Genomic DNA, 22,175 nt, shown 5'->3' on the forward strand with positions numbered 1-22,175 from the left:
TTTTGTTGAGCATTTGAAGAAAGAAATTTGAGTGTCTTGTTTGATGTGGGCTATGAGGTAAATAAGATGCGCTTGCTTTTCCTGGAAATTCCCTGTGCTGGTGTTTACTTCAGTCATTCAGAAATACCTGAAATGAGTCTGAAATTAGTCTAAAAGCAGACTGAAATATCCAGATAACATAATAGAAAAAACTGGGAAACACAAGTGCAAAACAAGACATGTTCCTTTTTAGGGCGAGGAGGGCTGGTGTCTGGGAGGAAGAGGAGGGAGAATGCAGTTGAAAAACCACAGATGGGACCTGGAAAGGCTGCAGGAAAAGAATGTGATTGAAGGGCATCAGACAGAGTTTTCAGGTTTCACCTCACGAGGTAGTGGGATGGTAGTGTAGTGCAGTAGTGCCATAGACTCGGTGCACTGGACAGAGTACACGTCTGACCTTGGGGTGGGGTGTTTTAGGGTAGAGGGATGCTTGGAGATGGGGGCTCTGAAGAAGAAAGAATGTCCATCAGCATCAGAGTTGATCACTGGAGCTGTAGAGCCGAGGGTAAAGAAACAGACAATTTCCCCACAGTTTTTCGCATTCCCTCTCTCACACTGGTGCTTGCTGTAGCATCCAACCATTGCTCTGTGCATTTTGCCTTCTCTCAGTGGCAGCAAGACAGCCTTAACGTTGTGGCATTGCTGTCTTTCTGTCTGGCCTCTTCTCTGCAAGTCTCTACCTCTCTCTCTCTTTCCCTGTCTCCTTTTAACTGCAGTATGTTTCTCTTTTGCAGGATTAATGTATCCTTGAACCAATCTAATCTGCCTCAGAGTAAGTCTGTAGTGTGATTGCATTCCTCTGTGGTAAGTCTCTGGACACAGGTGAAGTACTCACTCTGGGCATTTGGCTTTTTCCAGTATTTGCTGGAGGGTGGATGTTGTCAGATCATTCCGAGTTTGTCCCAGGGTCTAGAACATCTTCTGCACCTCTCTCAAGTGTGCTGTGAGGGAACTGTAGGAATAATTTTGGCTGGGGTGAGGACTCAGTCTTACAAATGGAGTTTGGGACTCCTTTTACACGACCAGGATTTTTAAAATGTGGTTACTGTGGCTACTTCAGTCCTTTACAAGAGGTTTGTTGCTGGTATTGCCCTGTAATGTTAGCAAAGCCAAACTGACACATGTTCAGTTGTTTTCCAGCAGTTCCCAAAACAGGTCTTTTCTGTTTCTGCCAGCAGTGATGCTTCAATGAACCGCACAACTGTAGTGGAATTTGTCCTCTTGGGACTGGCTAACAGCCGCCGTTTGGAAATCGCCCTCTTTCTGTTCCTCGTCATTGCCTATTTCTTGATCCTGTTTGGAAACTTTTCTGTCATCAGCATCACTCTTGTGAATCATTTCCTTCAGACCCCGATGTATTACTTCCTCAGGAATTTTGCCCTTTTGGAAATCACTTTCACCTCCACATTCATGCCCAGCACCCTGTACAGTCTTCTGACAGAGAGAAAGACAATTTCCCTGCCTGGTTGTTTCCTTCAGATGATGTTTTTCTACTACTTGGGTACCTGCACGTTTTTCCATATGGCAGTGATGTCCTTGGATCGCTATGTTGCCATTTGCCACCCTTTGCATTACACAGCTATTATGAACAACAGATTTTGCCTGCACCTGATCCTGAGCTGCTGGGCAGTGAGTTTTCTATTGATGTTTCCTCCCACCATTATGACTGTCCAGTTGCCATTCTGTGGTCCCAATGTCATGAACCACTTTTACTGCGACGCTTCCCTGCTGTTGCAACTGTCCTGCACAGACACAGGGCTCATCGAAGAACTGATGTTTGTCGTAGTCATTATCATCCTCCTTGGTACCTTAACAGTAATTGCTCTTTCTTATGGCTGCATTATTGTCACCATCTTGCACATACCATCTTCTGCAGGTAGGAGGAAGGCATTTTCCACTTGCTCAGCTCACCTCATAGTGGTGATGGTGTTTTACAGCACGTGTATTTACAGGTACATCCGCCGGGCACAGCGAGGTGGGCAGGACTCTGACAAAGTTCTTTCTTTGTTCTTCTCTGTGCTGACTCAGATGCTTAACCCCTACATCTACTCGCTCAGGAACAAGCAAGTCAAGCAAGCTTTAAGGGAGAGCATTCTGAAGTTTTCTGGCTCCCTGAGGCAGCCGTGAAGGGCGGAATATCCCATCCAAGTAACTGAACTGTTTCCCAGATGCAACATCTGTATTGTGAATTAAAGATGCTGATTGCAAATGGTTTGTGCTTTTTAGGTGTTATGTAGCTCCTTCTGTTAGCAATGAAAATATGCCAACACAGAAAGGATTTTCTAGTCTTCCGGTACCCAGCTTCAGCTTTGCCCCAGTATTTTCCCCCCTTGCTGGGATGTGTTAGCCTTAGTGAACAACCAAATTCCCACTCACACCTCCCACCCCACACTGGACAGAGCAGAGGCAGAAAAGAGGAAAAACAGAAACAAAAACTCTCATATATTGAGATAAAGACAGAGAGATGGTTTGCCAATTTCTACCAGGAGTGAAACATACTGGATTTGGGGAAAACTAACATAATTTATTGCCAACTAAAATAGTTTAGATTGTGAGAAACAAAATTAAATAGTAAACACCTCTACTTCCCCCTTTTCTGTGCTCGAGTTTATTCATTCATTCCAGACTAGTCCTCCACTGTCCCCAGCAGTGCAGGGTGGGTGGGGAGGGTTATGGTCAATGCATCATGTTTCCCCTCTGCTGCTTCTTTCCTCTCACACTTTTCCTCTGCTCCACTGTGGGTTCTCCACAGGCTATGGAGAACATATTGAGCTACCATTCTACAAAGCAAGTACAGAAATACCATTCTTATTAATATTTTCATTTTTAGAACTTCAGCTGCCACAAAGCTATGTTTACAATCACTCCCATGCGCAGTATAACCACCAACAAAATTCCTTGTCCTCCCTCTAATTCAGTATGGGACAATCCTTGATCCCAAGGACAATTCATGGAACATTTTGTTTCAGTCTGTCCATAAAGGCATTTCCAGGTTTGGGGCTAGCTTTGGCCATGTGTAGTGAATCCAGGAATATCCACCAGTAATTTTCACAGCTGTGTGGATAGTCAGGAGAACTTGGAATGGTCCTTTCCACTTTTGTTTGAGTGGTTCTTCACTCCAAGTCTGGCTATATACCCAGTCTCCTGGGCAGTTCAATGTAGTCGAACATCCAAGGTCACTGGTGATACTAAAACAATAAACCTAGGCAAGGATGAGAGTGTTTTTTCCCAAAATTTCCTATATTCCCTCAAATTGTGACTCCTTACCACGTGTCTTTCCCTGGGTATAATTACAGCCTGACATTGTCTCCCGTAGAGGATTTCATATGGGATTATTTCTCCTTGGAGCTTGGTTGAATTCTAATTCTCAGCAATGCCAGAGGAAGAGCCTGTGGCCACTCAAGTGGTGCTTCCTGACAAATTTGGTCAGTGGTCTTGTTGAACCTCATGCCGTTGGTCCTTTGGACACTCACTGTTCCCACTGACTGTGGCATTAGTGTGTCCAGGTGTGAGTGTCTGCACAGAGGCCGTTTGTGTGTGCAAAAATGTTTAATGTAACAAGTGACACCAGGACCCTGGAAGATCACTTGTTCCTAAACAAATAATAGAGAACAGATTGCCAATCCCTAAAACAAACAAAATAATTTACAAAAATAATAATAAGAGACAGGAGAGAAGAGAGAGAGGGAAAGGAGAGAAATGTATAATTATAGTAACTTGTTAATTATTATTTGCATTCAAATGAAAAAATTTAAAAACATTTCTTCTCATTATTTCCTTCAGTACCTGTTATATTTTCTAATTTTTTCTAGCTTTAACCCCAGCTGGCAGCTAAGCACCACACAGCCATTCACTCACTTCCCCAGGGTGGGATGGGAGGAGAATCAGAAAAAGGTGAAACAGGGCTTGAGATAAGAACAGTTTAATAATTGAATAAAAGTAAAATATAATACTAATAATAACAATGATAATAATGAAACAGAGAGGGAAGAATAAAACCCAAAGGAACCAAGGGGTGCACAGCACAATTCCTCTCCTGACCAATGCCCAGCCCATCCCTGAGCAGTGACTGGTGCCTTACAGGCTGTGATGCATTTCTTCTCGACTTGATACATGGCAAGCGGGGAAGGTAGAAATAAGATAGTCATCACAACATTTCTGACCCTGGAATTCAGGAATATCCCAAATTGCAATCTTTTCTTTTCCTCCTTCCCTTGTTGAGCCCCATCATCACTGTGATTGGCAGTATCCTCATTTTTGTTTTGGTGGTGGCTGATAGGCACCTCCACAAATCCACGTACTTCTCCCTGTGCAATTTGTCCTGCTTAGATACCTGCTACAGCTCCACCATCCTGCCCAGGTTATTGTACAGCTTTCTGAACAAGGACAAGAGCATTTCCATTGGCAGCTGCACCCCACAGTTTTATTCTTTTGGTTCCACAGCAGTCACTGAGAGTTTTCTCTTATCCACGATGTCCTGTGATTGGTATTCAGCAATATCAAACCCCTTCAGTCCAGAGCTTTGTAATTTTTAAAAAAGAATTGAATTACATGCTGGTAACTCTTAACTGGCTCCACACTTTTTAGACATTTCATATTCATATTTGTTTGTAATTCTGCTCTCAGCTGTTTTCAGCCATTTATGTGAACTTCAAAACCTTTCTTTTCTAGACCAAACACTGATCGCAAATGCAAACATGAGTTCTACAGACATGCCTTACCCAGCATCCTCTTACAAGGTTTATCTCACTGAGCAGAGAAGGATGTGCTAGAAGTCTAATGGAACAGAGGACAGGCCCTGAGGTGCAACGTTTAAACCTGTATGTTTGAGTGCAGGGCTGACCCAGATCGGGGTGGAAGAAGGGAACTGGGAGTTGGGATGGCTGCTGGGTCCTGAACATGTCGGCAGTGTGTGTTGCTGTCACTGTGTGTTGCAGTCACTGTGTGTTGCTGTCACTCTGTGTGTTGCTGTCACTGTGTGTGCTGCTGTCACTGTGTGTTGCTGTCACTGTGTGTTGCAGTCACTGTGTGTGTTGCTGTCACTGTGTGCTGCTGTCACTGTGTGTGCTGCTGTCACTGTGTGTGTTGCTGTCACTGTGTTGCTGTCACTGTGTGTGTTGCTGTCACTGTGTTGCAGTCACTGTGTGTGTTGCAGTCACTGTGTTGCAGTCACTGTGTGTTGCTGTCACTGTGTGTGTTGCAGTCACTGTGTGTGTTGCTGTCACTGTGTTGCAGTCACTGTGTGTTGCTGTCACTGTGTGTTGCAGTCACTGTGTTGCTGTCACTGTGTGTTGCTGTCACTGTGTGTTGCTGTCACTGTGTGTTGCAGTCACTGTGTGTGTTGCAGTCACTGTGTTGCAGTCACTGTGTGTTGCTGTCACTGTGTGTTGCAGTCACTGTGTGTGTTGCTGTCACTGTGTGTTGCTGTCACTGTGTGTGTTGCTGTCACTGTGTTGCTGTCACTGTGTGTGTTGCTGTCACTGTGTGTGTTGCTGTCACTGTGTGTTGCAGTCACTGTGTGTTGCTGTCACTGTGTGTGTTGCTGTCACTGTGTGTTGCTGTCACTGTGTGTGTTGCTGTCACTGTGTTGAAGTCACTGTGTGTGCTGCTGTCACTGTGTGTGTTGCAGTCACTGTGTGTTGCTGTCACTGTGTGTTGCAGTCACTGTGTGTGTTGCTGTCACTGTGTTGCTGTCACTGTGTGTGTTGCTGTCACTGTGTGTGTTGCTGTCACCGTGTTGCAGTCACTGTGTGTGCTGCTGTCACTGTGTGTGTTGCTGTCACTGTGTGTTGCAGTCACTGTGTTGCTGTCACTGTGTGTGCTGCTGTCACTGTGTGTGTTGCTGTCACTGTGTGTGTTGCTGTCACTGTGTGTTGCTGTCACTGTGTGTTGCTGTCACTGTGTGTGCTGCTGTCACTGTGTGTTGCAGTCACTGTGTGTGTTGCTGTCACTGTGTGTGTTGCTGTCACTGTGTGTTGCTGTCACTGTGTGTTGCTGTCACTGTGTGTGTTGCAGTCACTGTGTGTTGCTGTCACTGTGTTGCTGTCACTGTGTGTGTTGCTGTCACTGTGTGTTGCTGTCACTGTGTTGCTGTCACTGTGTGTTGCTGTCACTGTGTGTTGCTGTCACTGTGTTGCTGTCACTGTGTGTTGCTGTCACTGTGTGTTGCAGTCACTGTGTGTTGCTGTCACTGTGTGTGTTGCAGTCACTGTGTGTTGCTGTCACTGTGTGTTGCTGTCACTGTGTTGCAGTCACTGTGTGTTGCTGTCACTGTGTTGCTGTCACTGTGTGTGCTGCTGTCACTGTGTGTGTTGCAGTCACTGTGTGTGCTGCTGTCACTGTGTGTTGCTGTCACTGTGTGTGCTGCTGTCACTGTGTGTGTTGCAGTCACTGTGTGTGTTGCTGTCACTGTGTGTGTTGCTGTCACTGTGTGTGTTGCAGTCACTGTGTGTTGCAGTCACTGTGTGTTGCTGTCACTGTGTGTTGCTGTCACTGTGTTGCTGTCACTGTGTGTGTTGCAGTCACTGTGTGTTGCAGTCACTGTGTTGCTGTCACTGTGTGTGTTGCAGTCACTGTGTGTGTTGCTGTCACTGTGTGTGTTGCAGTCACTGTGTGTTGCTGTCACTGTGTTGCTGTCACTGTGTGTGTTGCAGTCACTGTGTGTGTTGCTGTCACTGTGTGTTGCAGTCACTGTGTGTGTTGCTGTCACTGTGTTGCTGTCACTGTGTGTGTTGCTGTCACTGTGTGTGTTGCTGTCACCGTGTTGCAGTCACTGTGTGTGCTGCTGTCACTGTGTGTGTTGCTGTCACTGTGTGTGTTGCAGTCACTGTGTGTGTTGCTGTCACCGTGTTGCAGTCACTGTGTGTGTTGCTGTCACTGTGTGTTGCTGTCACTGTGTGTGTTGCAGTCGCTGTGTGTTGAAGTCACTGTGTGTGTTGCTGTCACTGTGTGTTGCTGTCACTGTGTGTTGCTGTCACTGTGTGTGCTGCTGTCACTGTGTGTTGCAGTCACTGTGTGTGTTGCTGTCACTGTGTTGCTGTCACTGTGTGTTGCTGTCACTGTGTTGCTGTCACTGTGTGTTGCTGTCACTGTGTGTTGCTGTCACCGTGTTGCAGTCACTGTGTGTGTTGCTGTCACTGTGTGTTGCTGTCACTGTGTGTGCTGCTGTCACTGTGTGTGTTGCTGTCACTGTGTGTTGCAGTCACTGTGTGTTGCTGTCACTGTGTGTGTTGCAGTCACTGTGTGTTGCTGTCACTGTGTTGCTGTCACTGTGTGTGTTGCTGTCACTGTGTGTGTTGCAGTCACTGTGTGTTGCTGTCACTGTGTTGCTGTCACTGTGTGTGTTGCTGTCACTGTGTGTTGCTGTCACTGTGTGTTGCAGTCACTGTGTGTTGCTGTCACTGTGTTGCTGTCACTGTGTGTGTTGCTGTCACTGTGTGTTGCTGTCACTGTGTTGCAGTCACTGTGTGTGCTGCTGTCACTGTGTGTGTTGCAGTCACTGTGTGTGTTGCTGTCACCGTGTTGCTGTCACTGTGCGTTGCAGTGCCAGTGTCTGCGCAGTGCCAGTGTCTGGGCTGAACATTGTAGCTGAAGCCTGGAGAGCAGGGTCTGTGCATCTGCCAGAGGTTTGAAAGAGCAGGCTTGGAGAGGTGGGTCCGTGGCATTTCCTTTCCACCTGCCATGTGTGTGGATTGCTGACAGAAAGCACCACCTTGGCACTACCTGGGCACTGCTGTTTGACTTCTGTGAGGGAAGGTTGATACAGGAGAAGTTTGGGGCTTCCTGAGCTGTCTGTAATCAAGGTCTGTGAGTTCGTGCTCTAATGAGCCATGGGAACACTTTGTCCAGCTCCGTTTCTGGTCTCGCACCTCGCTCTGGGCTCTATTAAAGCTCCAAGTAAAGTTTGTTTCTGCTTCTGCCTGTCATTTCCTCAAGGCACTGATTTGCCATGGCTGCAAGGAACAGGGAGGTGGCACCACGGTCCTGCAGGGGCTCATTAAAATGCTGACAGCCATAATGAGCTCTGTGGTTGTTCCTCTGCCGCTCCCCGCAGCGCTGCAAGCATTGTGTGGTTAATTAGGGAGCTCCCAGCTGTGTTTCAGTGAATACCTGCAGCGTAATTGCTGTTTGTCTTTTGTTCTAATTATGCGTGACAGGGAGAATGGAAACATTTTGAAAGGGAATTAGTCCAGCTTATACCCTGGTGGGAACCAGGCAGAGAGAGGAAAATTAACTCTGTCATCAAGCAGGGAGAGGCCAAAGTTTGATTCATGTGCTGGCAATAAGCAAATTCTTATTCCAGCCTCTTCTTCTGTTACTGCAAACCACAGCAGTGCTAAAGGCTTTGTTTGCAAAACATATCTCTGCTCTAATTAGCACTACCTTTACCTGCTGTACTAATTATACACAGAAACAGAAGGAATATTCATCACCATTGCAAAAGGCTTTCAAGGCCCTTTTTAATGATTGAAAGAAAAAATCTTAATTAACAAAAAAGTCATATCTTTTACTCTGATCCCCCTGAGCTCCAGTTTTCTCAGGACATGAACCCTGAAAAGAACTGGTTCAGTGAGGAGATGGACAGGCGACAGAATTTTTCAGGCACAATTAGACTAAGAAATACTTAAACAAAAAATTAGGAAAAACTGAATATCTACCTGGAGATCATGATGAGTCGTGTCACTCACATGTCTGTGCTAGGGCCTGTTGCAATACTACAAAGGTAATAGTTATAAATTAAAAGACAGTAGATTAGCCTCTTAGTTATTAGAATAGATATAAGGAAGAAGATTAACATCTTAATTATTAGATTAGATATAAGAAAGAAATTTTTTATGATGAGGGTGTCAAACAATTAAATAGGTTGCCCAGAGAAATATTAGATGCCCATTCCTGGAAACATTCGAGGTCAGGTTGGATGGGGCTCTGAGCAACTTGGTTTAGCAGAAGGTGTCCCTGCTCATTGCACAGGGGTTGAGTTAGATGGTCCCTTACAACCCAAATTGTTCTAGGATTCTATGAGTGTTTCCAGTAGCTCGAGGGAGGTGATCCTTCCCCTCTGCTCAGTACTAGTGAGGTGGCACCTGGCATACCGTGGGCAGTTCTGAGCCCCCCAGTAAAAGAGAGGCACAGATATGCTGGGGAGAGTTCAGCAAAGTGGCATGAGGTGGTGAAGGGGCTGGAACGTCTCTCCTATGGGCAATGGCTGATACAGCTGTGAGTTTTTACCCTGGAAGGGGCAGGCTGTGGTGGGATATTATCCATGGATATAAATATCTGAAGGTAGGATGTGAGTGGGAGACATACACGTTCTTTTCACAGTGGTGTGCAGAGACAGGACAAGAGCTGATGGGCACAAACTGAAACATGAGAGGCTCTGTCTGAGCATCAGGAAACACATTTTCCTGTGAGGGTGACCAAGCACTGCTACAGGTTGGCCAGGGAGGTTGTGGTGTCTCCATGCTTGGAGATGTTCCAAAAACACCTGGAACTGGTCCTGAGCAATTGGTGCTTTAGGTGGATCAGATGACAACTGAAGGTACCTTCCCACCTCGACCATTTTGTGTGACTCTAGGGTAGTGCCAGTGTGCAACAGAGTAGAAAACAGCTCTAATACGTGCTCTGGTGACCACCTGCACACAAGGTTTCCTGTCCCTGACTCATAGTTCAGTGGTTTGTGGACAGTGTCTTCAGGGTGGGAAAGGCTAGGCTGGTTGCAGCACAAAGGTTTGGGTGGTGCAACCAGAGCAGGAAAGGGAGGGGTGTTGAGCAGGGGTGTGGTGTTCAGCAGTGTGGCCCCCATGAGAACAGCCCAGGGGCTGCCTTCATGCTGCTCTAACACCAGACAAAGACAGTTCCAGAGGGCTTGACTATGGACACATCTCGGACCAGGGCTAAGCCAATCAATGAAGCTGGTGGTGCCTCTCCAAAAAAAAATATTTGTAAAAGGGCAAAATGCTGCATGGCAGTGAGGAGTGAGGTAAAAAAAAAAAAAGTGTGAGAAACAATCCTGTGACCAGCAAATCACAGAAGGAGAGGGGAGTGCTCCAGGTGCTCCCTGCTGTCCTTGGGAGGGACTACGGTGGAGCAGGGATTCCCCTGCAGCCTGTGGAGAGGACCCCACTGTAAGAGATATCCACACTGCGGTGGATGAGACCATGGGAGAGCAGGTGGAAATGCCTTGAAGGAAGTGTGACTTGTGGAGAGCCCGTGCTGAAGCAGGCTTACCCTGCAGGACTGTAACAGCCCTCCTGAAACAGGATCTTAAAATATGCCCCATCTATCCAGGCAGTTTCATCTGGAGATTTCTCCTCCTTCCTGAATGCAGCCCAGAATGAGCTCAAGAGCATGTCCAAGAGGAGGAGCCAAGTGCTGGAAGCTTAGTTAGCGCTGAAGTCCTGCCACTGCTTACCCAAATGCCCGGTGGAGTGGGACCCAGAGGGCTTTTGGAGCTCATTTGCTGCTCAGGGAGAAGTTTCTCCTTGTTTTTCCTCCTGGACAACAACACTGACAACAGTAAAGCTATTTCTGCTCAAAACTTTGGCTTGTGATTCTTGGCCTTGAAAACTGGTGGTGTCCTGAGCTGCACCAGGAGAAACAAAGCCTGTGGAGGGAAGCGTTTATTGCCTTTTAGGCAGCACTGGTTAGACAGGCTCTGGAATAGTGCATCCAGTTTGGGGTCCTCCAGGATGAGAAAGGCTTAGATGAGTCTGATGGAGGTGACCGAGGTGGCCAAGGTGCTGGAAGAGCTCAGCGTATTTGGTGAAAGGCGGGGAATGTGGGAGTTTCTTGGAGAAGAGGAGGCTTAGTGGGACCTTGTGGCAGCTCTCCAGTCCCGATGGACAGGCCACTGAGAAGGCAAACACAGGCCCTGCAGAGAGGTACCTGAGAGGGGGACACTGCAATGATCACAGATTGAGAGAGCAGAGGTTCTAAGTGGTTGTCAGGAGATTGGAAAATGGCTCTGACAAGAATGGTGCATTGACAGTGGTCTGTGCAAGTCAAATTGGTACTAGAAACCCACATGATGTCCTCTTGGATGTGGAGATGCTTCTGTTTCTGAAAGGCTGGATAAATGTTTTATACAGGCCGTTGTATCTGCCTGCTGGCTTGACTGCAAGAGGCTGATGGAGACAAGGGGGAGCATTTGCAGCATTTGGGGACTGCGACCTGTACTGCATGTCCCACCTACAATCTAGCTCAGGTTCCCCCAAAGAGTGTCATCTCCTCATTCGCACGCTCAGGGTTTGCATCCAGTTCCCAAGAAGGCTGCAGACACAAGCAAGTTTGAACATGCTTTTATTGATGGCCAGAAAGCAGAGGAGGAGCAGCAATGGGAGAAAGGGAACAAAGCTGTGTGTACTTGGGACCTGCATTTTTACCTTGCCACGGAGACTTTCCTTAGAGCAAAAGCCTGTGCCTGTGCCATGGGGGCTTCTCTGACTCCAGTTCGGCTGCCCCTGGGAGCTTCTGAGCACCAAGAGGTGTTTGGTGCCTTATGGAGAAGGGGCACTGAGCATTTTAGTCAGAGGAGGGAGACCCAGGCAGCTCTTGGAGTGCAAACCTCCTCAGCTGTTCACGTATCCAGGGCTCAAAATACGAGATTCTGGTAAATACCTCAGGGAAGAGGCATTGTTTATGTCCATGAGAAACAATGCCATGAGCCTTCTGACCGCAGACTAATGGGCCACCAGAATCACCCTGTGTCGTGAAAGAAGTGAGAGGGGTCAGACATGCCACAGCACAGCTCTCCCTGCCTTAAGGAACAAGTTTCCTCTTCCCTCCCTCCATGTAAAGAACCTCCTCTTCCAGCCACCTCCCTCCCTCCAGACCCGGCTCTGCAGGGTGTGTAGCTGCCTCACTACTTCTCTAAGCCCATCCATGAAACAATTCAGGCCTGGAGGCTCTTTGAGATTCAAAAGCTCAAGAAGAACATAGATCTACTTTAGACATGGGGAAATATCCAAGCCATCCTAGCAAGGATGTCACAAAGAATTTACACACTGGAGCACTGGTTAGGCTGGGTAGAACATCCCCATGTAAGTAAAAAAGCAAATGATGTTGATAGTTGGGAAAATGCACCCCAATTCAGGGAGCACATCAGCTTCAGAGCTTCTGTGAGGACCCTCAGCTCATCATTCTGAAGGTCCTGGTTCATTCTGGTCGCTTTTTACTTTCGCCTGAGAACCAAGATAACTATCTAGTCCCAACCTCCTCCCAAGCTTGCAGCCCAAAACAACACTTACATGGTAAACTGCCTTTTTACCATAGTCATCACCAACACAGATCATAGACTGATGCTGGTAGTTAGGGAATTGCTGACATTTTTCCTCATTTTGCACCTTCAGTTCCACCTCCTTCATCACGTTAGTCCTGAGCCCTGTCACCGATGTCCAGCCCCAGCCGGACACCTTACATTCAGCTCCTGCTGTCACACGTTCATTGCTCCTGGGCAAGGAGAGAAGCTGCACGTACTTAGTGATCCTGGCCCTTGGCTTCAGCTGTCAGGCAGAGAGAACATGGGGTTAGAGCCAGCAAAGGGTTGGGAACAAGTTCACAGGTCTGGGGAGGTGAGCAGGGGGAGATCCCTCAGGCAGGAGGGATGTGTTGGGCCGTACCTTCAGCAGCACAATGTCATTTTTGAAGCTAACACGGCAATAGTTGGGATGGATGACCCAGTGTCCAACACGGATCTTCTGCTGGCTCCATTCTCGGTCACTTATGTTGTGGGCTCCCAGAATCACAGTGACCCTCATGGTCCTGCCAGGAAACACCAACACGTTCCAGCTGCACTGGCCACAGGAACACAGCCCCCACTGCAGGTGGCTGGAGGGAGGTGGTGGTGGGATAAAGTTCCCCAGAGAGTAGCTGTCAGCAAGATGTCCTCTGCAGCCTGGGCTCCTTCCACACTCAACTGAGGATCCCTCACCACACACTGACAGAGGTGGGAGGTGCCCCATGCTGAAGACAAAGGGGAAGCAGGGAAGGGGAGACACTGGTCCCTCTTCTCCAGCAGTAGCTCTAAGCTGTGGTAGGAACCTGGAGACCACTGTGAGCATTCCTGTCCCCAAGGACACTCAGCCCCTGGCAGACAATTCCTGCAGCTCACAGAGGACAGCTCAGCTCATGGAGATCCCTGCTGTGCCTGAAGAGCACGGGGTGCTCTTCCAGCCCAGACCAGTACTGAGGCCTTTTGGGACTTTGTGAGACTGGAAAAAATCACCTGTACAAGAAAGACAAGGTCTTACCCTTCTTTGTCCACACAGTGAGCTGCTGAGAGCACTGCATCTGGGCGAATCAGGAACCCTCCACAGGAACTAGTTTTTGAGTGAGTTTGAATTTTTAAATAAGCCATGTAGGGTCTGGAGTGGGGCTTCACTTCTCGTCCACCAATGATCCTTCCTGGAAGAGAGATGGGAAATGTCAATATCACATATGCTGCTATTTTCTGTCAAGTTTGGAGCTGTAAAAACAGAGAGGGTCATCCTCTAACGTCACGTGCCAATGATACCAACAACTTTCCTTCCTTGTGCTGTCCAAGCATTGCTGGTACACAATGGAGAGAAAGATAGCAGCACAGTCTGGGTATGACTGACCACACCTGGCCCTGGATGACGAAAATGCCATCAAAGGGCACAGCTCTAGTCCCTGCAATGCCTCACTGGTTCCAGGCACAGTCTGAGTGAGCTGAGAGATAAGAGGAGAGAGGAAAGTAGGAGTGTAGAGATAGAGAGAAGGCAAGGCAGGAACATTGCTTGAGATTGCCTACTCAGTGTCCATCTGTGCCCTTGCATGTGCTTGTCTAAATCCCACCTCTGTACTCACCAGCCCCAGCCCAGGGCAGAAGGACAGAAGCACTCGTGAGCAGAAGGAGAAGCAGCATCTTCTACCACTGTGCTGATGAGCCAAACCAGTTGTTATGGCCAGGCAGGAGACAGGTACAGAATGACAACCTCTGTATTTGTCATGTGGAGCTGGAACAGGAAACCTCAGCCTGGCTGCAGCTTGTGTCATTTGCTGCTTTTGTTCTTGCAACCCCCAAACTGTGGCTTGGTGTGGGGTTCATGACACATTCTATGCATTTTTGTCACGATCTTCTCAAAAAGATGGTGAGATCTGGGCTTGTTCAGAGCACCCATAGTGGCCACAGCAGGGAGAGGAATAGTGTATCTGCTGAGTGCATATCCCACTGGAGACCTTTGGAGAGAGCCCCCTTGGACCCTACATGTGGGCTGGTTCAATTTGGATTTTTTTTCTTTTTGGTTTTTTTTGTTTCCCCCCCAACCTCTGATAGGAATGGTGAGAGCTGGCCAGGGCCAGGCAAAGATCCTGGTTCTTATCAGAGGGGCTGACTGCCATCAGAGGTGTCCTTGGGAAATCAGAAATCACCAATCAGAGTAGTTAAGGGACAAGGCCAAGGGGAGCCTCACAACCTCAAGCACTGGTGCTCTAGATGATCTGACAAGTCTATAGTGATGAGGAAGTCTGAGGTCCAGCTGGGAAGTCAGACTGTGGGCCCGGGTCCAGATCAGCAGGTGCCCTGGCTAGGTGCAGGCCTGGCTGAGACACAGCCGGAGCTCAGGTGAGGACCAGGGTCAGAGTGTCCACGTGAGAAGGGGAGCAGCCCTGCCCAAGGCCTCTCTGAGTCCTCCCTGGGAGCTCTGGCTTGTGTTACAAGCTGGAAGGGGCTCAGCCTCGTTGTACTGACCCTCCTTTGGCCGTGAGCCCAGCCAGTGAAACCTCCAGGACGTTACCAATTTTATGTGGCTGTGGTCTAGAGAAAGCCCACATTTAAATCCTCTAGAGCAGACTGGCATTCCCCCTTACCCTGCATTCTAAAAAGACAATGGACTGTAGTACATGTCCTGGGGATCCTCCTGAAACCTGTTTGGTGGAAGGGATAAGGGTGGAAAGGAGGAGTTCCCGTTAAAGCTCGTAGCCCACAAGCAGCAATCCCCAGAGCCACAGTGTGACTGGCTCAGTAAGGGGTGACTCAGCCTATCCCAGTCATGTCTGTAATCAACACCTGCAGTGCTGCAGTGACGTGGCCTCAGCTGTGGCGTAAGTGGAGATGTGGCCTTTAGGCCCAGCCTAAAGCATTCCTTCAGCATTGTGGAGAAAGGAGGTTTATGCAAAATAAGGAGAGAGAAAATGGGAAGAAGGAAAGAGGCAGAAGCAGGAGAGGTTATCCCAGTGAGTGGAGGGACCAGTGCGTCTGTGGAAGAAAAGCTTGAACAGCCTGGTGTGCAGGACATGGTGGGTGTGATCCGGCTGCAGGGCAGCAGGTGGGACTGGACAGGATGGAGGTTTGGGGCAACATTCCAGGAGCTGGATCCCTGCATGACTGGAGGCTCTCTGACAGGTCTCTAACATGAGTAGCAGGGCACTGCTCTGTAGCAGTCTTTTCACTGCTTTGACAGAGAATCCCAGGCCAAGAGCCCCGGCAGGGATAGGAACCTCTTCAGTATTTGTTCCAGTTTGGCCAAATTTAGAAATACATCCTCTGAGAGAAGGCAGGCTACAACCAGGTTCGGGAAAAAATAAATTTTCCTCAAAGGAAAGTGAAAGAGATAAAAACTATTTATTTAACAAACACACAGGAAAAGGGATAACGATGATAAATAATAAAACCTCCCACTCTGCTGAGAGAAACCTGGGAAAATTTCAGAGTCCTTCCGTAGATCTCCCTCTCCCTTCTTGGAGCTGGGATGGGGTGGTGGGCCCACTTCCAGGGCCAAGGCCTCAGTGGAAAGTCCTCCCAATGTATTCTGATGTTGAAACAGTCCAGCAGAGAGAAAAGGAAAAAAACAAAGTCCCAGGAAAACAAAAGTTCAACTCTCTGGGGGAAAGGAGCTGGGGGAAAAAAAAACTGCCGAAAGCCACTGGAAAGAAAAGCAAGCCAGGAGCTTCCCTTCCCTCTCACCCTCCTGCCACAGCTGAAAAAAAGTCTCTATCTCTGTGTGACCTTGAACAAGCTGCAAACTGCTTTGGAAAAGATTTGTTCAGTTTTTCCTTCCCCCTCTCAGGCTCAGTTTAAAGGCATAGAAAGGCACAAAAATTAATTTCTGGGCATAGGGCAGTGATATGGGATACACATCATAAAGTCACCCCAAGGCAGTATTTCAGGTGAGGGCACAGCCAAACAACACTGCCTTCACAGAATGACACACAAAATGTTGTAGAGGAATAGCTTGACAACGATGTATTTCTAGCATATTACCATTATGCACTTAGGCTGTCTCTGCTTTTTTTAGTGTCTTAAAATACAAATCATAGGAAGAATGAGGGAAAATCACGGCCACTATCCTGAGACTGAGCACATAATCATGGTGAATAATTTCTCATAATGTTAAATGATTATTTGATTAATGGTTTGTGTGTTCTTCACTAAAGCTCTGATTTTATAATAAGAAACTTTAAAACCACAAATATTAGATAGATTATCAGTGGGTATTCTGAGGTGAACAAAGGAGGCCATTCTTGATTACCGAAGGCAGAATCAGGCCTTCAAGGCACAATTTCAGATGTGGTTGGAGGTCTGAAAAATTCACACAAATTCCATCCTTAGAGTGTTTTTTCCTCTCTGCTGACCACACAGGGGGATTGGCTCAAAAGATCACCAGCATTTCCGTGCCATCACATGGCTACAGAAAAGAAATCTCTGTTTGCTAACCTCTCTTGTATGGATAGGAAGCAAATTCTGTGAAATAAAAATATTCAGTCATTGAATGCAGGAACTTCATTCCCCCCACATTTTGATCTCCTATTGGTTATTGATCCCTTCACCTTTCATGCAAATTTGGTCCTCATTTTCTGGTTCTCTTATCAGTCTTTTCTCAGACCAGGTGTCTCCGACCACATCAGGGGATAATGCTACTCAGAGCTCTTTTTAGGTTGGTACTAGGTACAGATTTAATTAATGCAATTCCAATCAAATCTGATTATTGTTTGGTTGGCTCTTTTTTCCTACTGTAATTGATAGGAAATGGCCAGGAAGGAAGGAAAGGAAGGAAGGAAGGAAATGATTCACAGCTGACAAGTAGTCACATAAGACTGAAGAATGAAATGTGAGGGGCTGGAGTTGAATGGAAACTCTCCTACAAGAGACAGCACTGCTCCTAAAGCCACCCAGCCCAATTAAACGAAGGCAGCAGGCTTCATCAGGCTAATTCTGTCCCAGGAGTCACACATCCCTTGATGTTTCCAGCTATTGCTCAGACCTTTCAGGTTAACAATCAATCACCAGCTGGTGCAGGAGGCAGAGTTCATAGCCTTAGACGTGTAAGACATGAGGTGCCTGTGTCTGCAGAAGTCCCTCTGGTCCCACTTTGCAGACAATGGAGGGAAGGCTGCCACCCAGAAGAGCATTTCACGTGCTGCTATAAGGATGTCATTGTTTGCTACATCCTCTTGCCCACAGAGGGAGCACAGTTCTGAACAACCATCCCTGACATTTCTGAAATCAGATTAAATCAATCTCACCTGTAGGGGAATTAGGGCTTGCAAGAGGCTCTGCTTAAACCAGGCGTCAGAGGCAGCTCAGCTGTTCCCTTCTTGGGCAAAAACCAGAGATGCATTTAGATCTCTACCTTTTCTGCTGCAGCCAATTCAACTGAATTGAAGCAAATCTAACAAATTCCTTTTCTTCCTCTCTGTCAGACAAGTCTTTGCTGACTTTCTATGGTATATACCACGTACTAATGTCAACAGATTATTTAAGCTGTGACAGAAGATCATCTGCATTTAAAATATAATTTTTAATCTGCAATGTAAGCTGACATAGGAATCATCAGCCCAACACTGTCCCTAATGCAAGAAAACAAGGAAAATACTTCTATCAAAATTTGAATGACCCATTTTGGAGGCACTGGATGGAGAACTGCTGGAGGTAGGACACTTTACTTCAAAATGTCTATTGTGAATGTATACAGAAAATCCAAGGAAGAACTGAGACCAAAACTTACTTAAAGGGCTTTAGAGCCACTACACAAAAATTACATAAATTGAGGGCTGTTTCTGAGAGGTGTTCTGAATTAGGGAATAAAAGACCAACTGTCAGTAAAACAGTGGCTGCTGTGAGTGTTTCTGACTTCAGCAAAGAGCTAATGATCAAAGCAATAGTCTAAACCTTTCATAAAGGCTTGGAGAGCAGAATTAGGTAGTTTCCACTTCAGCTACATGGATCTAACAAGTTAAGAGAACCGGTGTGAATGGGTGCTGTTAGAGGCTGCAGGGAGCTTTTCATGCTGTTCTCTATTACTGCAGGCCTGGTTCCTACGGTATATCACCGTGTCCTGCAGCCATAGGGAGGAGGAGGAGAGAAGATCCAGCAGGCAGGAATTGTGCAGCAAGATTGATTTATTTAATTATTTTACAAACTCTTTTATAGACTTTTTTTCTTCATAGTCTAATTGGACAAAGGATCAGCCACCCCTTGGGGTGATTGGCTAAAATCCTAAAACATCCATTGTCAAAATACTTTTCTACTATACCATAAACAAGACTTTGCAAGGTTGCAGGTGTTTGGTTGTTTACATTCCCTGCTACCTCTTCTGTGAGAGAGAAAAGTCTCTCACGGGCTTAGAAAATAGCAAGAAAATCCTTGCTAGCAGCATTTTTGTATCTACAGTTCTCTATCTGTCATGCATAGGCTGTAGGGAGGTACCACTCAAAAATGTTCTTCCGTTCCTACGTTAATGGAAACAGTCGAACCCAGAAAGATCCCTTTCAAATACATCAGGCCATCAAATGTCTGAGAATATTAGGAGTTTCTTTATTGTGCTTGTGTGTTAAACTCATCTGGGGCTCCGGGATCCACAGCTTGCACCTTCGTGTTCATGTCATAAAACCCACAGACTAAAGATGTCCTGTGTGAGTAACTTCCAGCCTGAAGGGGAAATCAGACGGAGCCAGAGTGAGGAGTGATGGAGCCATGGCAGAGCCGTGTGCACTGCTCTTGCTTCGAGGCTGTGTCCTTCTCTGCATGCCAGCTGTGTTGACATGCTCCATGTGTGTACAGTGTAAAAGGTGCTTCCCCCTCTGTCCCCATTTATGGAAACATTTCTGACACCAAAACGCATTTTTGTGCCTTGAGATTTGCTAGTGTAGGGCAGTGGCTGGTGCCCCTTTGGTAAGAGATGGTGAGTCTGAAGGGTGCAGAATTAACCACCCCTTTCTCCTCTGTGGCAGGCTGATCTCTTCTCTCTTTCAGTGCCTCAGTTTCCCATCCTGGGCAGTGAGAAAAACAGAGCTGGTCCAGCACTGCGTGAACATCCCATTGGCATCGCACACGCAGCAATGCTCCTCAGGGTAACGAGGCCATGTGAGTCATGAAGAGGATGGAACTGAGCTTCACCCTCTGCACTTTCTTATCATTCTGCATGGGTACCTCTACCTCGAATTATTCCTTCTTCCTTTTCCTGTCTACAGACAGGATTTTGCTTTGGTTTACTTTGGTGCTGCTTTCTTTTGTCTGTGGGTGTTTTGGTGGATGGGAGTTGGCTTAGGTCTTCCCTTCACAGCTTTTGCTTGCTCTGTTTGGGAGTGCTTTCCCCAAAGCTGGGCTCTTTGAAGTATTTCTGTCCCACAGGCAGCTGGGGATTGATGTGAATATGAGCCAAAGCCTCCCACAGCCCAAACTTCCCTGGCTTCCATCTGAAGTTGAGCTGCTCTAAAGGTAACTTTGGATGTCTTGGGGGAAGGCTGCCTCCCCTGTCAGTCCACTCAGCAGGAAAAACAGAGTGCAAGGAGCAGTGCCCACTGCTCCCTAAGGTAGCAAAATGGGTTTTCTTTGGTCTGTGGGTGTTTCAGTTGTCATCTGGGCATTCCCCTCACTGCAGAAAGTGCCTGTGGGACCAGCTGGGAGCAGAGACCTGACATCTGGGGGGAGTGCATATTGTCAGCAATAAATCCTGCACCCATTATGAAGCCACGCCTTACATGCCAGCTCCTCTTAGTGGAAGGTTTGGTGACTGTCTCAAACAATGGCACTTGGAGGGCCCTGACACTATGCACTTCCAGCACACACAACCATTGCCTCCTCAATTTGCTCAGCCCAACCTGCTCTAGAGTTACACCATCTGATCCAGCAGCTCTGCAGTGATTCACAAGAGACTCCTTGTCTGAGTAACTGGCTGAAGCACCCTGATCTTGGTGCAGTGACTATGGCTCTGATGGTCTGTCCATCTGATTCCTCCTAGATGGAGCCAGCAGAGGAACGAGATGCAGGAAACCACACCCTGCTGACCGACTTTGTCCTCTCTGGATTGTCCAGCCGCCCAGAACTTCAGCACTTGCTGTTCTTCACAATCTGCTTTATTTACAGCATGACTCTCTTTGGAAACCTTCTCATCTGCATGGTCACAGTGCACCCCACCCTCCGCGTGCCCATGTACTTCTTCCTCCGCGTCCTGTCCTTCCTGGATATTTCCACAGCATCAGTCGTTGTCCCCAAGATGCTGGTAAACCTCCTGTCAGAGGACAGGAGCATCTCCTACTCGGGCTGTGTCACACAGCTCTACTGTGTGGTGTTCTTAGCGGCCACTGAGTGGTACCTTTTGGCAGCCATGGCCTATGACCGCTACGTGGCCGTATGCAGCCCCCTGAGATACGCTGCCATCATGAACACCAGAGTCTGCCTCTCCTTGGTGCTGCTGTCCTGCTGCAGTGGCAATGTTGTGTCGGTGGTGCAGACAGCCTGGGTGTTCACGTTGTCCTTTTGTGGGCCCAGGAGGATTAACTACTTCTTCTGTGACATTCCCCCGCTCATCATGCTCTCCTGCACCGACACCTCGCTGTACGAGAAGCAAATCATCTCAGCCACAGTGCTCGTCATCCTCACACCCTTCTGCCTCATCCTGCTGTCCTATGCCTGCATCATCTCCAGCATCCTGAAGCTTTCCTCTGCAGAGAGCAGACACAAGACCTTCTCCACCTGTTCCTCACACCTTACTGTTGTAACATTGTACTGTGCAAGTGGGACTTTGATTTACTTACAGCCAAAATCCAGTAATTCACAAGACACAAAGAAAATCCTTGCTCTGATATACACAACTGTAATTCCCACATTAAACCCCCTGATTTACAGCTTGAAGAATAAAGAAGTGAGAGAAGTACTAATCAGAGTGATAGCTGCGTTGATGAAGAGATGAAGATTTTCTTGTCCATGAATGTGCGGATTAAAAACCTTATTTCCATTTTTGGTGGGTTTTGATGGTTTACTAGCTCAGTGGAAACTGCAGGCACAAAGATCTATTTCGAACTTGTAAATATTTTGTCTTTTTCATTGCTTCAGAAGCAAATTATTTGGAATTTCTATCTCAATTTTTTCCTTAGGAGTACAATATATATACCAGACATTTCTTCTAAAGCAGAGCATCTGAAACCCACCCCACTCCCCATGTCTAATTCAGGTGTCTAGGTTGGAACTTCTCACTTCCATTGAGGAGTTCACCTCACCCTTTCACTGAAGAAATACTCCTTTACAGTGAGCTTTTCAGGCTAAGCATGACTAATTGATAGGGACTAGGTGTTTTGCTTTGCCCTTTTTCCCCTTGTTATATGTTTTCCATTCCTTCTAGCAGAAAAGAGTGAAAGTGATAAGGAAATTAGTTCACTTCTTTCAGAGACTCGTGTTTTTCATTTAAGGTGTGGGGAAAGTAAAGGAAAGGAAGATTAACTAATGCTCATTCCTTATTTCCAGTGAGAACTCAGCATTTAATACAGTCCAGTGCCCACACACCAAGCACTGTGGAGTCTGAGTCATGGGACAAGAGTATTCTGCCTGTCTCAGCTTGAGAAATTCATCTAGGCATGAAAAGAAGACAGTTTCAAGAGGATTAGCTGATATCTGCAGGGGCACACAGAGAAAAGGGCTGCTACAACCTAGGAGTATTTATTTGGGAGGGTTTTGAAGTTTGTTCTGAATAGAACAGGCCCCCTGGCTTGGTGAATAGCCTGGGCCTGAGCCTGCAGCATCCGAACTGTGGTTTCCATATTGAGGCCAAGCAAAAGAAATCTTCACTACCAGTGTGGTCATACTGATCTTTGAAGGCTGTCAGAAAGGTTTAAGGTTTCACCTGACTTAGTTACCTGACCATAAAGGCAGTAAAGGGCAGTATAATTGAGTATAATGTTCT

General features: G+C 47.2%; 3 protein-coding genes across 3 annotated transcripts; 2 read left to right on the forward strand and 1 right to left on the reverse strand.

Annotated features, from left to right (window-relative positions):
* The first annotated feature begins 1,139 nt into the window (after window positions 1–1,139).
* LOC125334762 (olfactory receptor 49-like) lies at window positions 1,140–2,166 on the forward strand. The gene has a single exon (XM_048321911.1). It carries the CDS (start codon window positions 1,228–1,230, stop codon window positions 2,164–2,166), a length of 939 nt encoding a protein of 312 aa, XP_048177868.1. The 5' UTR covers window positions 1,140–1,227.
* Window positions 2,167–11,320: 9,154 nt separating this feature from the next.
* On the reverse strand, window positions 11,321–13,997 carry LOC125335576 (mast cell protease 1A-like). The gene is made up of 5 exons (XM_048323290.1): window positions 13,864–13,997; window positions 13,287–13,440; window positions 12,657–12,798; window positions 12,285–12,539; window positions 11,321–11,739 (listed from the first exon to the last, which is right to left on the reverse strand). The coding sequence occupies exons 1-5, from the start codon at window positions 13,919–13,921 to the stop codon at window positions 11,560–11,562; spliced, it is 789 nt and encodes a 262-aa protein (XP_048179247.1). The 5' UTR covers window positions 13,922–13,997; the 3' UTR covers window positions 11,321–11,559.
* Window positions 13,998–20,222: 6,225 nt separating this feature from the next.
* Window positions 20,223–21,188, forward strand: LOC125335579 (olfactory receptor 10A5-like). The gene has a single exon (XM_048323304.1). The coding sequence runs from the start codon at window positions 20,238–20,240 to the stop codon at window positions 21,186–21,188; it is 951 nt and encodes a 316-aa protein (XP_048179261.1). The 5' UTR covers window positions 20,223–20,237.
* The last annotated feature ends 987 nt before the right edge of the window (window positions 21,189–22,175 follow it).

The sequence above is a fragment of the Corvus hawaiiensis genome, chromosome 1, assembly GCF_020740725.1.
Source record: "Corvus hawaiiensis isolate bCorHaw1 chromosome 1, bCorHaw1.pri.cur, whole genome shotgun sequence".
NCBI lineage: Eukaryota > Metazoa > Chordata > Aves > Passeriformes > Corvidae > Corvus > Corvus hawaiiensis.

Coding starts and splice junctions, on each gene's coding strand:
- LOC125334762 (XM_048321911.1), top strand. CDS start 1,228: ATGAACCGCACAACTGTAGTGGAATTTGTCCTCTTGGGACTGGCTAAC.
- LOC125335576 (XM_048323290.1), bottom strand. CDS start 13,921: ATGCTGCTTCTCCTTCTGCTCACGAGTGCTTCTGTCCTTCTGCCCTGG. Junction 12,540..12,656: donor ATGACATTGTGCTGCTGAAG/GTACGGCCCAAC, acceptor TCTGCCTGACAG/CTGAAGCCAAGGGCCAGGAT. Junction 11,740..12,284: donor GTAAAAAGGCAGTTTACCAT/GTAAGTGTTGTT, acceptor TTCACGACACAG/GGTGATTCTGGTGGCCCATT.
- LOC125335579 (XM_048323304.1), top strand. CDS start 20,238: ATGGAGCCAGCAGAGGAACGAGATGCAGGAAACCACACCCTGCTGACC.